The 14,742-nt window shown below is 47.2% G+C and overlaps 1 protein-coding gene across 7 annotated transcripts in view; it reads right to left on the reverse strand.

The window, feature by feature from the left end:
• MYO5C (myosin VC) overlaps window positions 1-14,742 on the reverse strand; it is a 101,433-nt gene that overhangs the window by 65,574 nt on the left and 21,117 nt on the right. For 6 of the 7 annotated variants that reach the window (XR_010151699.1, XM_063794951.1, XM_009429137.5 and 3 more), the window contains exons 6-10: window positions 14,258-14,401; window positions 13,441-13,522; window positions 11,415-11,522; window positions 5,858-5,964; window positions 2,530-2,795 (exon numbers count right to left, since the gene is read on the reverse strand). Coding sequence is in view for 6 of the 7 variants with exons in the window: in XM_063794951.1 (XP_063651021.1) it covers window positions 2,530-2,795; window positions 5,858-5,964; window positions 11,415-11,522; window positions 13,441-13,522; window positions 14,258-14,401 (707 nt within the window). In the remaining variant the exon portion in view is untranslated. Of the gene's footprint in view, window positions 1-2,529; window positions 2,796-5,857; window positions 5,965-11,414; window positions 11,523-13,440; window positions 13,523-14,257; window positions 14,402-14,742 lie in introns of those variants that run through there. The other variant, XM_009429140.5, reaches the window with a different exon arrangement.

The raw sequence follows: 14,742 nt of genomic DNA on the forward strand, positions 1-14,742 counted from the left end.
GGCTTGGAGAGGTTCTGTGACTTTCTTGAGGTCACGTAACGGTATGCTACGGAGCTCATTCCCAGGGGTCTGACCCCCAGACCCGGGTTTTTCCAACTCTGGGTCCAAAGAACATAAATACACGACAGGCTGGGGAGTCACCAGCCTTCATTCACTCTCAGCTTAGACCTTGAAGCTCACAGCTTCAGCTTTACTTGCTTTCAAAGATGCTAAGTCTTCCTTTGAGGCTTCCTTATTTCCAAGTCAAAAAGAGCTTTCTCAAAAGTTGCAGGTATGCCTAGGCGAGGGTTAGCCTAGAAGCGAGGCTGCTGGAGGGGGCAGGAAAGGCTTGGCCCCTGGCTGCAGCCCTGCTGCCTAGAGGAAAGCTGATTTTTTTGGAGGCGTATCATGAACTTAAGGGTGGCAGCAAACAGGCTATTGTTAGAATTTTTGAGAGGAATCTTAAAATAATTTACTCTAACAAGTCTTTGTGAACTTATAAATACTCTTGTCTCAGGTTTTTCCACATAGCTGAAAAATTCAAATTCCTTATTACAGTGGTTCTGGATCCTGCCTGGGGGCCACCGTCCAGCTCACTACTCCTTGCACATGGCTGCCCTTGCTCTGTCCCCACCCTCTGCTACCCTCCAGCACACCTTCCTCCCTTCCCAGGACTCATCCTAACCTCTACTGCCGGCCTGCTGCCCTCACCAGTCTCAGTCCCACGGTGGCAGGAGCCGTACATCTATGCTGTTCAACCACTGCCTCCAACACAGTGCCTGGGACATAAACATCTGTTAGATAAAAATATGAAATAATGGCTGGGTGCAGTGGCTCACGCCTGTAATCCCAGCACTTTGGGAGGCCGAGGTGGACAGATCACAAGGTCAGGAGATCGAGACCATCCTGGCTAATACGGTGAAACCCAGTCTCTACTAAAAATAAAAAAAATCAGCCGGGCGTAGTGGCAGGTGCCTGTAGTCCCAGCTACCCAGGAGGCTGAGACAGGAGAATCGCTTGAACCTGGGAGGCAGAGGTTGCAGTGAGCCGAGATGGTGCCACTGCACTCCAGCCTGGGCAACAGAGCAAGACTCTGTCTCAAAAAACAAAAAAAAAAAAAAAAGAAAGAAAGAAATAATATACTGTTAAAATAAAGGACTGTCATTTAAAAATACATTTTAAAAACACCCAAAAGAACAGGGAATAACAGAATAATTACGTATTTCCACCACAATGAAACAGGACTATTTTTAATGAGGACTATCCATTTTTAAAAGTTCACTTAAGCTTTTAACTGGCTGCTCAAACACTTTCTGGGAAGAAGACAAGGTAAATAATTGACTAGGCTATCCCAGTAATGTATTAAGCATTTTATAACTGTTGACACGTACTATTAATTGGGAGCCATATGTATTAACTTAGGATCTAAATTAAACAAAGCAGCTCCCTTGAGGCACTGTCTCCCATTTGACAGCTATGGGAAAAGCTGCCTCTCCACCTGGGTGCAAGTCCAACAGCGTGGTGTGGCCCTGTCCCCCTCCTCCCCAGGAGGCAGCAGCAGGGCCGTGAAGGCCAGGGCTCAGCTCTCCCCTTTGCATGGGGAATGGGGTTGAGCTGCTTTTTGCCATGGTGTGGGGAAGATCCCCCAATCCAGGTGGAACACTCCAGGATGCCTTTCATGGGTCAATCTTCCCCTTCTCCTGTTAAGAAACCAGGGTGGGTCCCAGGAGAGGGGCAAGGGCTGGGCACTGGGGCCAGCTGCTAGAAAAGCCTGAAGGATAACAATCTCTGCAGAGCCCTTCATGCCAGCTTCCACTCTGGTTACTCCATAGCTGTTTCAGCATGAGCTGAGCCTGGGGTTTAGAAAAGGAGGCCCAGGCAGAGAGAATGAAAAAGAACCCAACTCCAGGGTGGGATGAAGGGTAAGACCTCCTGGAGGAGGGCTGGGGAAAATCCAAGACCTTCTCACCCAAGAACGGAAAAGGATTGGGGTAGGGGGGTGGTTGATCAGAGACCTGGGTTCAGTCCACCTCTGGCCGCTGGGCTTGGGCAAGGTGCAAGCCTAGGTGACTTGTCATCCCCTGTGATTCGAATGGGAAGGGACCTTGGGGCTCCACACCTCAGGGGCCTTTGGTGGGAAAAGCAAAAGCAGGAGCCTCACAACTGTGCTGGGTTCTCCCACCAGCGGAGCAATTGTGACGAAGTTATTGAGTCTTTCTAAGCCTTGGTTGTTGCAGCTCTACAACGGGGATAGTTATAAGGTTGTTTAAGAAATTAAGTGAGAAAGCCCATGGAAGCCAAGCAGCCTCAGAGCTGGCACACAGTAAGCTCTTGACATTGGTCATTCCTAATTCAGCATCTCTTTAATGCACTTTGAATGAATGGCACCATAGCCCAGGAGAGTGTACTTAGCATCTATAGGGGCAAAAGCAGAGAATGTTATCTTTCTAATCATGTGAAATACAAAAGAACCAGAACAAAATGATCTAAAAACCATGGGGCTCTCAACATTTAAAGGAGGAAAGACAGGCTCACTGAAGAGAATCTTACCCATAAATGTCCAAAACACCAATAAAAGTGTGCTGCTTGCCTGAAAACTGCAACGCTTGGTTAATTCTCTCCACAATGAAGTCGAACAGGTGAGCATAGATCTTTTTGGCCAGTGCATCCCTGGCATTGACAGCCTGAGGCCTGGTCATGGGTTTTACCACCGTCTCAGAGCTTGTGACGATTTTGCGATTGCACAGCCACTGAGCAACTCTGCCGCTCTCCAGGCCCAGGAGCTCACAGAACACCTTCAGGTGACTGTCATCCTCCTTCAAAAACAAGCACAAGCCCCGTCAGGTGGCCCAGCCATCCAAAGACACACAATCCCACCCGGCCAAGGCCCCCGTGCCCACACTCAGGCCTGTGCAAGAGCTGAGTAGTAGCTGGCACAAGGACGCCCAGCCTCAGGAGGTGGAGATAGACCTGGGAGTAGAGCAAGGGGGCTACAGCAGCACGGGTCCTGCACCTGGCCCTTGGCAGACCACCCCTGCAGCAATGCCAGGGAGTCCAGGGCTGCGTCCCACGTTGATTTTTCATTTTAACCAAAGAATGTCAGCGGTGACTAAGGCCATAGAGGCCACCCTCTCTAGACCCTGCCCTGTTCCTGTGGATGTGGATGCAGCCCCCTCTCTTCCCTTTGAACCATCCTGGGCCACTTGTCAGAGTGTGCACTCACCCTGCCCCACCTCGTGTGGCCAGGGGTTTGCCTGGATGGTTGGTCCAGGAGGTACCCAGGTGTTGCTGCCAGGCAGAAGCTGGTGGGAGTCCCATGGCTGAGCTAGTGCCTCAGCTGACACGAGGGCTGGGGTGGGACTTTTCCTGAATACACAAAGTGAAATCTTGCTTCTCCCCCAAGCCAGGGCATGAGAGCTGCCCCGCTGGTCAGCAGATGAAAAAAGGGAAGAGGTGCTCCCATTTCCCTTCAGCCAGTGTGGACAAAGGGTTCCTGTCCTCAGGCAAGGATGTGACTCCCAGCTCCTCTCTCAGGCAGAAGAACTCCCAAGGCAGGCTCCCCTGCGGGCACCATTCCAACCCACCAGGAAATCTACACGATTGCACTAAAAAGCCTCAGGACACAGTGTAGGAAGCCATGGAAACAGTCCTGCCCCTCCCTGCGCTCTACCCACACCCCCTGCTGACCAATATCACAGTAACACAGAGCTGGCTTTGACGTGCCTGACCTCATAAGGGAAGGGACTGGCGGTGGCATCTGGTTTCCTTCCTTCTAAGAAAGAATGAAACCTTCTGAGTCAAAAACAATTCAGCTGCAGGTGCTGCTATGGGAAAAAAATGCAAAGGGGCGGCAGCTTTTCAAAAAGTCCGATGGCTTCGTCCAAATTTAACGCGTCCAACATTTCAAGTTCCTGATACAAATGGGTGGAGATGGATCCCAAATCTAGGACCAATAATTATAGGACTGGGAATTTTCTACAAATATTCTTAGAAGACTTTCCAAAGGATTTTCAGTCAATCAATTTTAATTCCTCCTCCAAAATGCTACCTTAATAAGAAGCTTCACGGGAGAGGGCTCAGTGTGATGGCATTTGTTGGGTAGAAATCACATTTTTAATCTATGGGGGTTTGGGGAAAAAAGGGCAGAAGCCCAGCTTCTCTGAGGTAACTGAGCAAGGCAACAGAGGGGGATCTGCCACTTCAGACACACCACACTCTCCCCCAGGCCTCTCGTCACCTCTCTCCCTGCTTTCCCACTTGGGGAATTGACTCATTCTGGGAGGTCTGGACACTGCAGGCAGGATGGGATGGACGCTGAGGTGAAAGCTGGAGGAGAGGAAGGAGAATTACTTCCTGGTCATGGCAAAAGGTCTAAAACGCTAAGCCCAGGAGCTCATGCTCCACTCAGCTCTGCTCTCTCCCCAAACCGTTGGTAGCAGACAGCCAAGAACTCACCGGTTACACAAAATGATCAACTATTCCCATCAGTTATTTGAGGGACATGAAAACAGACATTGTTACAGACTGAATATTTGTGTCCCTCCAAAACTCATATGTTGAAGTCCTAACCCCCAACGTGACCATATTTGGAGATGGGGCCTTTGGGAGGTAATCAGGGTTGGCTAAAGTTGAGAAGGTGATGCCTGCCATGATGGGATTAGTGTTCTCGTAAGAGGCATCACAGTGTCTGCTCTCTCTCCACCATGAGGACACAATGAGAAGGTGGCTGTCTAGGAGCCAGGCAGAAAGTCCTCACCAGAACCGACCAGGCTGACACTCTGCTCTCAGACTTCCAGCCTCTAGAACGGTGAGGAAACAAATGTCTATTGTTTAAGCCACTCAGCCTGTGGCATTTTGATATGGCAGTCTGAGTTGACTAGGACAGACATGTTATTGTTAATGCAAAGCTTTACAGGTGTGCAGATTCTGCGTTTCATAGAAACATTTTTTACTTGTGTTTGTTTTCTTCTTTACATGGACATTGATGAGACTACTTAAACACATACCCCTCCCCCAAGAATCACTACTCATAGTATGTGTCACAGAAGAAACACATATCAAATTAACTTGTGCCCATTAAATAAAGAAATCTTTCACAAAACTTACAATACATTCCCAGGAAGCCAGCACCACTGATGCCTGATTCAAGCAGGTGTAAGGAGGTAGTGGGTGTCCTTCTGCTGAAAACTACCCAGTGCCCTTAAGGTCCTATGTGGTCTGCAATCCCCCTCCCTTCTCTGGTCTCATCCACACCCTCCCTGTCACTCACCCTCTGGATACATGGACCTTCGTGCTGTTTTTCAAATGACGTCTCCTGCCTGCGGGTTTCTGCACTTGCTGTTCTTCCCCCATCCACAGGCACAACCTGCTTCTTCATCCCCTGCAGGCCGCCGCCCACCACCTTCTCAGAAAGTCTTTCTCTGACCACCCCACATGAAAGACACAGCGCCTCTGCATGCCCCCTCTGCTTTACTTTCCTCTGTGCCAGCCGTCAGCTGCCGGAGCCCATATTTGCTTGTTGTGTCTCCTCCCTACCACTGATCATAAGCTCTCTGAAGGGCTTCTTGCTTTGTTTTGTTCACTGCTGTTTCCCCAGATGCTATGACAGTCCGTGGCACTTAGTAGGTGCTTCATACATACTTTTTGAATAAAAGAAAAGCACACAGAAGATCCATTTCCCCTTCTCTACTGTTGCAAGGGGAGGAGGCTTTACTCTTTGAAGGCAAGCCCTGGAAACCCTTGCCGCCTGCCTCCTGTTAAACCAGTCTACCCAGGAGGCCGACTATATCTGGTGCTAAAAAGCAAAGGCAGGTCAGCTGCGAGCCAGTTCCACTATGACCCTTAGACAAAGGAAAAGTAAAACAAATGAGCATCTCACACTAACTGAGGACCTCTCGTTGCCCACCGCAGTGATCTGCACGTTGCCCAGATGTAGGATGGCTGCCAGGATTTTAAAAACGTCCATCTGAAAATCCTCCTTGAAACCTAAAAACAAACATTTTCCCAGATTAGAATACTGCATCTCTTCTCTGACTAGTAAGACGGGCACCTGGATTCATTCAAGATATGCAGGTAGCATCAGTGCCAAGCTCTGGGACAGGAATGTGAAGTGGGCCCCAGGGGCATCTGGGGCACTGTTCCTTCTAGTCGACCTCTGTAGACACATACCATATGTGTCTATACACAGGTTTCCCCTTTGCCATGGCTGCTAGGAAGTCAACACAAAAATTAATATCCCAGTAATCATTTCACATTAGGTTCCTCGGAGAGTCATCTTGCCTTGATTCTGTGCTTGATTTTGAATGTTTTTCATTTTTCTTTTTGCTCACAAGCTCTCTGAATCCCTGAATTATTTTTTAGGTGGGATTGCTGGAGGGATTCCGTTTGCCCCTCCAGATTCTCTGCTCTCTGCCCCAGGGGACTTGGTATAAACCAAGGCGATGGCCTTTCATGCCCTCTGGCCTTTGATTGGGTTTGATTCATGGGGAGCCCTGGCAGGAGAGCAGAGAGAGGAGCGGAGAAGGTTCCGAGTGCGTCCTCCCCAGCCCCCTTCCCTGCGAAGCTGCCTCCAACTGGCTGCATGGCCTGACTGACAGAAGGTCACCACTCCTCTGGGGCTGACTTTACCCAACTCTCCTTCTAGGCTCCAGAAACACTTGGATGCCCACATGGGAAAGAGCAGTGAACAGTTCTGCTGCTGCCCCCCAGGTGCCCACTGCCCCTTGTATTAATAGCTTCCCTAGACTCCACTCACACCTCTGTAGTTGTAAATAATAAATAACCCCTCCCTCTTGTATTCTGTTGTGAGCCTGCCCCATGTTTCCCATTGTGACTTTGATTGCAGTAAGTAGAATATAAATTATGACTACATACCATATTCAGTCACCATGAGGGGATTAGCACATTTCCTGGAGCCAAAAAGAAAGAAAACCAGCTGCTAGAAAGGACTGTGTTCAAACCCTGTAAATCACAGTGTAGACCCACACGCTGTGAGCCCGGTTTTGCCAGGTCGGGATCCCCCCAGTGTGTGTTAATGACACTGTGGTGACTTAAGCAGCTGAGAGATGCGCTCGGGCTGGCAGGCAGGCTCATTCACACCAGGCAGGCTGCCTGGTCCACCCTGGAATGGACACTGGAATGGAAGCCTATGACCCCTCACTTGAGGATACCTGGAGTTTCCATTAGCAGGTAGGTCATGTTCTTTAACAATTTCAAAACCTACAGTTTTTTTTTGTTTTTTTTTTTTGAGACAAGGTCTCACTCTGTTGTCCAGGCTGGAGAGCAGTGGTGTGATCATGGCTCACTGCAGCCTCGACCTCCTAGGCTCAAGTAATCCTCCCACCTCCGCCTCCTGAGTAGCTGGGACTATAAATGTGCGCCACCACGCCCAGCTAATTTTTTGTAGAGACGGGGTTTTGCCATGTTGCCCAGGCTGGTCTTGAATGCCTGGGCTCAAGTGGTCCACCCTCCTTGGCCTCCCAAAGTGCTGCGATTATAGGCATGAGCCACTGCACCTGGCCCAGAGTCTCCTCTACTACAAAGATTAAATAAAATCAGTCTCAAAAGATTTCAATCCAAGAACACAGGGAAGACTCCAGCTCCAGCTGAGTCCAGGCACTTGCTGCCTTTCCATTTGGAGGTAACTCCTCCATCCGAAGGACAGATGTGTCCAACAGAAATATACCCCAGGCCTCCACCACAGTAATGACAGGTAAGTGATCATGAGCAGCAACTAAAAACGCCAAGTGCAGGAGCCTCCATTCTGGCACTCCTCCCTGCTTTCTGTGATCCATAACTAAACCCCTTAAACTACTCCAGGCCTTCCAGAAACACAAAAGGGAGATGACAACTCCAAAGCAATAATACGAAAGAAAGAACTCAAGACCTGCGTTAAGTAATCATCCTTAGTGAGCCTGTCACACAAAAGCAATGCCAGCCTGAATCAGATTTCCAGGGGGAGCTCACTGGTCAAGTTCCTAGAGCCTGAGGTCCCAGGGACAGCCTGATTCCAAGGTGTTCGTCCCATCAGAGGGCAAGGATCATAGCAACACTCAAATGGCAGAGGTCAGTGGATGAATCACACGAGAAAGACACAGCAGAAGAGCAGAAGAGCAAAGGGACTTTTTAATCTAAATGCCTCCCCTCGCGCTTCTCCAGGGGTAATCTCGCTGCTAGCTGAGGGATCTCAGCAGCAGAAACGGAGGGGAAGGCGAAGGGAACACTGCCTCAGGCACTGTCCTTGGTATTTTCCACACATCAGCTCCTCTCATGCTCACTACAACCACCCGAAGGAATCCTAGTATTGTTCCCATCTCACAGAGGAGGAAACTAAGGCATAGGAAGGTTAGGGAACTCACCCGAGGTTACACTGGGTAAGGTATATCTAAGCAGTTTAACACCAGTGCCCACCGCAATATGAGAAAAGACCCACAGCGTTCATGAGGCCATCTAGCTTCGCCCTAGCGTGTCTAAACAGAGAAGTCCCTGATGACCTCGTGCAAGGTGAAGGAAAAGTTTGAGCTGAGGTACCCTCTCTTGAAGGGAGAGTTGCAGGGAAGAGGTGCAGTGGCCCCAAACTCTTACCACCTGCCCACTTCACACAGCACAGCAGGCAGCCATCACCATTAAGAGGACACGGTACTCCACCTCTCCACAAAACTCCAGAGGGCTTTGTCTAAAACTTCTAAGTCTGTGCACAGGCTAAGTGTCCAGGGCCAACCCGGCACATGCAGGGCCCTGAGAGTGAGTGCCTGTCTTGTCTCGTCCCAGTCTTGGCCCTGGGACTGAGGAACGTGATGTGGAAATCTGTAAACATAACCTAAGTTGTGTGAAACATGGGGGCAAATGGCTGCAAATTGCTGATCTCCAACAATCAGAAAAGGTTTCATGGAAGAAGAGATGGTTTTACTCAAAGTATGGTGAGGGTTTGGACAATTGGGAATGTAGAGAGCTAGCAGGCAGGGAGTAGCAGTTACCATGCACCTGCTATGTGCTTGGCCTGGTGCTGGGGACTTTTACATATACTTCCTCACGAGTTGTCATGAAAGATAAGGTGCGTTGCCACTCACAGATCAAGACACTAAGTCTTGGCTGGACATGGTGGCTCATGCCTGTAATCCCGGCACTTTGGGAGACAGAGGCGGGTGGATCACCTGAGGTGAGGAGTTCAAGATTGGCCTGGGCAACATGGTGAAACCCCATCTCTACCAAAAATACAAAAATTAGCTGGGGGCAGTGGCATGTGCCTGTAATCCCAGCTGCTCGGGAGGCTGAGGCAGGAGAATTGCTTGAGTCCCGGAGGCAGAGGTTGCAGTGAGCCGAGACTGCACCATTGTACCCCAGCCTGGGTGACAGAGCGAGACTCCATCTCAAAAAAAGACACCAAGTCTCAGAGTGGGTAACCTTAGATTCATACCAATTAGGATTTGAATTCACATTCATTTGATCCCAAAGCCTACTCTATTTGCCCTACATTATCTTGCTGTGAGGAGGAGGACATAATAGAGGTGGGAGAGAGTAGAAGGATCAGGGAGATGAGGGTGGGCAGGGCAGGGCATATCCTTCAGCCCAGCCAGAGCTTGGCCACCTATCCCCTCCTCACGCACCAAGCCCCCTCTCCATGGAGTACATTATACAAAGATTGAAATGATGACCATAATTATTTTCAGCAAATGTAAGTCAGTGCCGAAAGTGTTTATCTTATTATTATAAAATGTTTAAACTGCCTTTCTCCTTGAAGCAGGTTTGAGGGAACAGTCTGATGGTGATTCTGCTTAGAAAACCATCTTGTTTTCATTCTCCATTATCCAGCTGTGATCGTCTTGCCTATTCCTTGGACATGTTTAACCTGAAACTCTTAGCTTTTTACATTCAGATACAGTCAACCAGGCCACAAGAATGAAAGCACTTAGTATGAATCGGCGGGAGATTTCAGCAAGAGAGATTTCAGCAAGACGTAGAAATGGCTGGCCGGGCGCGGTGGCTCATGCCTGTAATCCCAGCATTTTGGGAAGCCAAGGCGGGCGGATCACGAGGTCAGGAGATTGAGACCATCTTGGCCAACACGGTGAAACCCTGTATCTACTAAAATACAAAAAATTAGCCAGGTGTGGTGGCGTGTGCCTGTAATCCCAGCTACTTGGGAAGCTGAGGCAGGGGAACCGCTTGAATCGGGGAGGCAGAGGTTGTGCCACTGCACTCCAGGCCAGCCTGGCGACAGTGTAAGATTCTGTCTCAAAAAAAAGAAAAGAAAAAAAAAAAGAAAGAAATGGCCGATGGCCTCACCCTGATCAGAAGCTTTGACTGGCAGCTTCATGTGGATGTCTAGACTCATACAGAATGAGAGAGTGGATGCCTGTTTTTATAAACACCATCTGGTAGACAGCCTTTCTGAACATGAGCTCTGTGTGGGAAAAGTAAGGCGAGAAGGATTGGGAACAACTGGCTGTGCTGTGACAGTCGTGCCTGCTCCACCTGTGCCGGCATCTGAGCAATAGAAGATGGGGTTTTCTGTACCAAATGAGATGCTTGAAGACCCTGGAGTGCAAAAGCCAGTTCCACTCTGAATCAGCTGCCTAACCTTGGGTAAATCACTTCCCATCTCTGTGCCTTAGTTTCCCTCTTGTAAAATGGGAGAAACAGCAGCACTGACTTCCTAGGGTGGTTGTAGGGATTGAATGAGTTCACACAGAGTTATAAAGTGCTTAGGATGGTGCCCAGCACATTGTAAGCTCCAGATGAGTGCTCACTATTTTACTGTCATCATCAGGAGACCTATGAAGGCCACAGAGGGCCAACGTTCCACTTCTGAACCGAATTGGACCTTGGCTTTACCAGTCATTCTTGTACTCAGCCTAGAAGAGCTTACGGCAGTCACAGGGCTTGCAGCCCATGCCTCTAACAGCCGAGCCAGGAAGGCTGAGGAAAAAAACAAATTAATTTCTAGCTCTTTTAAGGGAAAAGCACAGTCTTGACCACTTAGTCTCCAAATATGTTCTGATGTTTTGTCCTAAAATTAGAATTGATTAGGAGCCTTCAGAATACACATTTGCTGGGAATCCCCACCTTTTAATTTTTTTTTTTTTTTTTTTTTTTTAAGAGAGAGTCTTGATCTGTTGCCAGGCTGGAGTGCAGTGGTGTGATCTCGGCTCGATGCAACCCTCTGCCTCCTGAGTTCAAGGGATTCCTCTGCCTCAGCCTCCTGAGTAGCTGGGACTACAGGCACCCGCCACCACGCCTGGCTAATTTTTCGTATTTTTAGTGGAGACAGGTTTCACCATGTTGGCCAGAATGGTCTCAATCTCCTGACTTTGTGATCCGCCCACCTCAGCCTCCCAAAGTGTTGGGATTACAGGTGTGAGCCACCACGCCTGGCCTTAATTTTTTTTTTTTTAAGAGAAAATGGCTACATACTTGGATGGGATATTTTCCCTTACCCAGAAGCGCGAAGGTCTTTTGAGTCTCTACCATTTCAGCTCGATCATTCACACCCTCAATGACAGTATTGCCTCCCATTCTTGTATAATTAAATTCTTCGGCACTCCCTGAAATCAAAAAGTAAGATTTGTTATGTCTGTAACACAGAAATTTGGACATACACATTTATCAGAAGAAGGGAAGTTCATACTCAAAGAACTGTGTCATGCACTTTACACAGTTTATTCCATTTATTCCTTAGAACTCTGCATTACAGCCAGGTGTGGAGGCTCATGCCTGTAATCCCAGCACTTTGGGAGCCTGAGGCAGGGGGCTTGCTTGAACCCAGGAGTTCAAGACTAGCCTGGGCAAAAGGGCAAAACCAAATCTCTATAAAAAATTAGCTGGACATGGTGGCACATGCCTATGGTCCCAGCTATTCAGGAGGCTGACGTGGGAGGATCACTTGAGCCCAGGAGTTCGAGGCTGCAGTGAGCCGTGCTGGCGCTACTGCACCCCAGCCTCAGTGAGCCTGTCTCAAAAAAACAAAAACAAAACAAAAAAAAAAAAAAATCCTACATAACAGACACAGAAGCTGAGACTCAGAAAAGTGAAGTGACTTTCTCAAGTTCCAATAGCTGATGGCACACAAGAATTTAAATGCAGGCCTAACTCTAAAGCTCATGGTTTTTGTTCCTGCACCTAACATTTTTATATAGCTTTACTGAGGTTTACTGAATGTACAAAAAACTGCATATGTTTAACACGTACTATTTGATGAATTTTTGACATGCATATACTCTTATAAAACCATTAGCACAATCCGGATAATGACTCTCTCTCTCTCTATATATATATATGTATATATACACACACATTTATATATGTATATATATATGTATGTGGGTATATATATATACACACACACATTTATATATGTATATACGTATGTATATATATGTATGTATGTATACACATGTGTATATATATACACATACATCTAATGTTTAAATAGTAGAGGATCTTTCAGAAAGCCCTTCTGCAGGTTTGCTATTCACATTCTGTTTGGTAGACAAGGCCAAGGATATTACCTTCATGTGAAATCTGGAGAAACTTAGATTCTAAGAGTACAAGCAACTTCTCCAAAATTAGAGAGTGTGAGTTCAACTCCAACATACTAGAAGTTATCTCCAACAATTCTCATCTACCAGCATAGCACAAATGGCTAAGGCAGGAGAGCCGTGACAGCACGGGGCTCGGGGCCTTTTGTACTGAAGGACAAACAGCCCTATGTTTTCACCATCTCTGGAATATAATTAATTATGACTACAAGTAATGAATGACCTTGAGCCATCAAGGAAGGTCAAATTATGATACAGGTGGTTTGTTTTAATAAGTGGGTTAACATGTCATGTTCAAATAAAATGGAAAGTTTGGTGACATCATATGTTCCAGCTGTCAGGAGGTCTTATTCAGGTGGTTCTAGCTGGAGGACCATAAATACCCAATGAGCTTTTTTTTTTTTTTTTTGAGACGGAGTCTTGCTCTGTTGCCCAGGCTGGAGTGCAGTGGCGTGATCTCGGCTCACTGCAACCTCCATCTCCCGGGTTCAAGCAATTCTTCTGCCTCAGCCTCCCAAGTAGCTGGGACTACAGGTGCGTGCCACCACACCCGGCTAATTTTTGTATTTTTAGTAGAGACAGGGTTTTGCCATGTTGGCCAGGCTGGTCTCTAACTCCTGACCTCAGGTGATCCACCCTCCTCAGCCTCCCAAAGTGCTGGGATTACAGGCGTGAGCCATCACGCCAGGCCCAATGAGCTTTAAAAATAACCCTCAGGCTTACGAGTGCCCCCTCTTTCTAAACTCATCCCCCCGGCCCTAATCCATCCCCTTAATTAGATGCACCAATTCTGTCCCTGAAACCAAAGAATCTTGTATCTTTGGGCAAATACTTAAAACAAATATATTACTATAAGAAGAAAGTTAACCTAGAATTTAAGCCCTCCATAAAAGAGAGACCCTTTCATACACGATCCATCACATACCCAATTTAAGATGTTTAAATTCCGACTGCTGTGCAGATGCACAAAGCTGATAGAAAATGTGGTAATTTCGTTCATTTTCCGACTGTAAGATAAAGAAATGTCCTCAAAATTACACCAAATCCTTACAAGCAAAAATGCCAGGTTTTTAACTAGAGGGTCCTAGATATCTAATCTGGATGGATAATTCTCTGTCTGGGATGTGATCTGGCCAGTTCACAAGCAGGCCCTTCCTCTCAGCTGAGAACTGGGTGGCCTGAGATGGCCTTCCAAGTAATGAGCAACCCAGAGAAAGTGTTATTAAATGAAAACGTCCTATGAAATGGGAATGGCGTAACTCATCCTAGTGAAATTTTTACAAACTTCCAGCAATACAAGGCTTACTGTTGCTCTCCTCCTGGGCCAAAACGATGAGAAATTTCTCCATTTACTGGCAGAAAAGCCTTTCTTTTAAAACCCCCTCAACAGCTCTGATCCCATTCCCTTCCTGATAGGAAAGCCAGTCTGTCAGCTTAGCCTATTTCAAACAGTTTTTGTACTCTAGAAAGAGATACTTGCTTTTTAAACTATAAGGATTTTGTAAATCCCCCAAATTAAAAAGTCATTAACCTTTTCCTGCAGACATACAACTCACCTGATATTACACCTATTCATCCATCAATTTTTAATAAACAGAAAAAAGAATCCAAACTGCAAATGAAAGACAAGAAAACCCTACTCTTCAACTCACAGCATAGTGTAGCTTGCCTGAGTATGTATAATAAGTATGTAAATGTAAATAATGCTCAAAAAGTTGGGGAAAAGGAAATTTAATACTTACTTGAAAGACAACTCTGGATTTCTCCAGGAGGTAAGTTCTCATGTTGGCTCCTATAATTTGATTTTGTTCATCAAAACTGATTTCTGTGTATTTCCCAAACCGACTACTATTGTCATTGCGGGTGGTCTTGGCATTTCCAACGGCCTAAAAAAAATAAGACTCTATTGAAATAACAACATTAAAAGATTTTTGCCTCAAAATTATTGGAGGGGTTTTTAGTAAAAGGCAATCCTGTACCCTAGGGGAAGGTCTGATTGGCAGAGGGAAGTCTGGGGAAAGAAAGCAACCCCACACTGGCAGGGAACATGACAAATCAGAACATGAGCCTGCTGCTCAAGGTTCTCCTTGGTCCCACTGGCAGATAGTGGGGAGGGCCAGAAAGAGCACAGGTTCTGATGTTTCAGGGTCCTGGGTTCTATCTTTGCTATCTGTGTAATGTCTTAAAAGTTAATTCACTGGCTAGATGCGGCGGCTCACGCCTGTAA

Source organism: Pan troglodytes, chromosome 16, assembly GCF_028858775.2.
Source record: "Pan troglodytes isolate AG18354 chromosome 16, NHGRI_mPanTro3-v2.0_pri, whole genome shotgun sequence".
In the NCBI taxonomy this organism is placed as follows: domain Eukaryota; kingdom Metazoa; phylum Chordata; class Mammalia; order Primates; family Hominidae; genus Pan; species Pan troglodytes.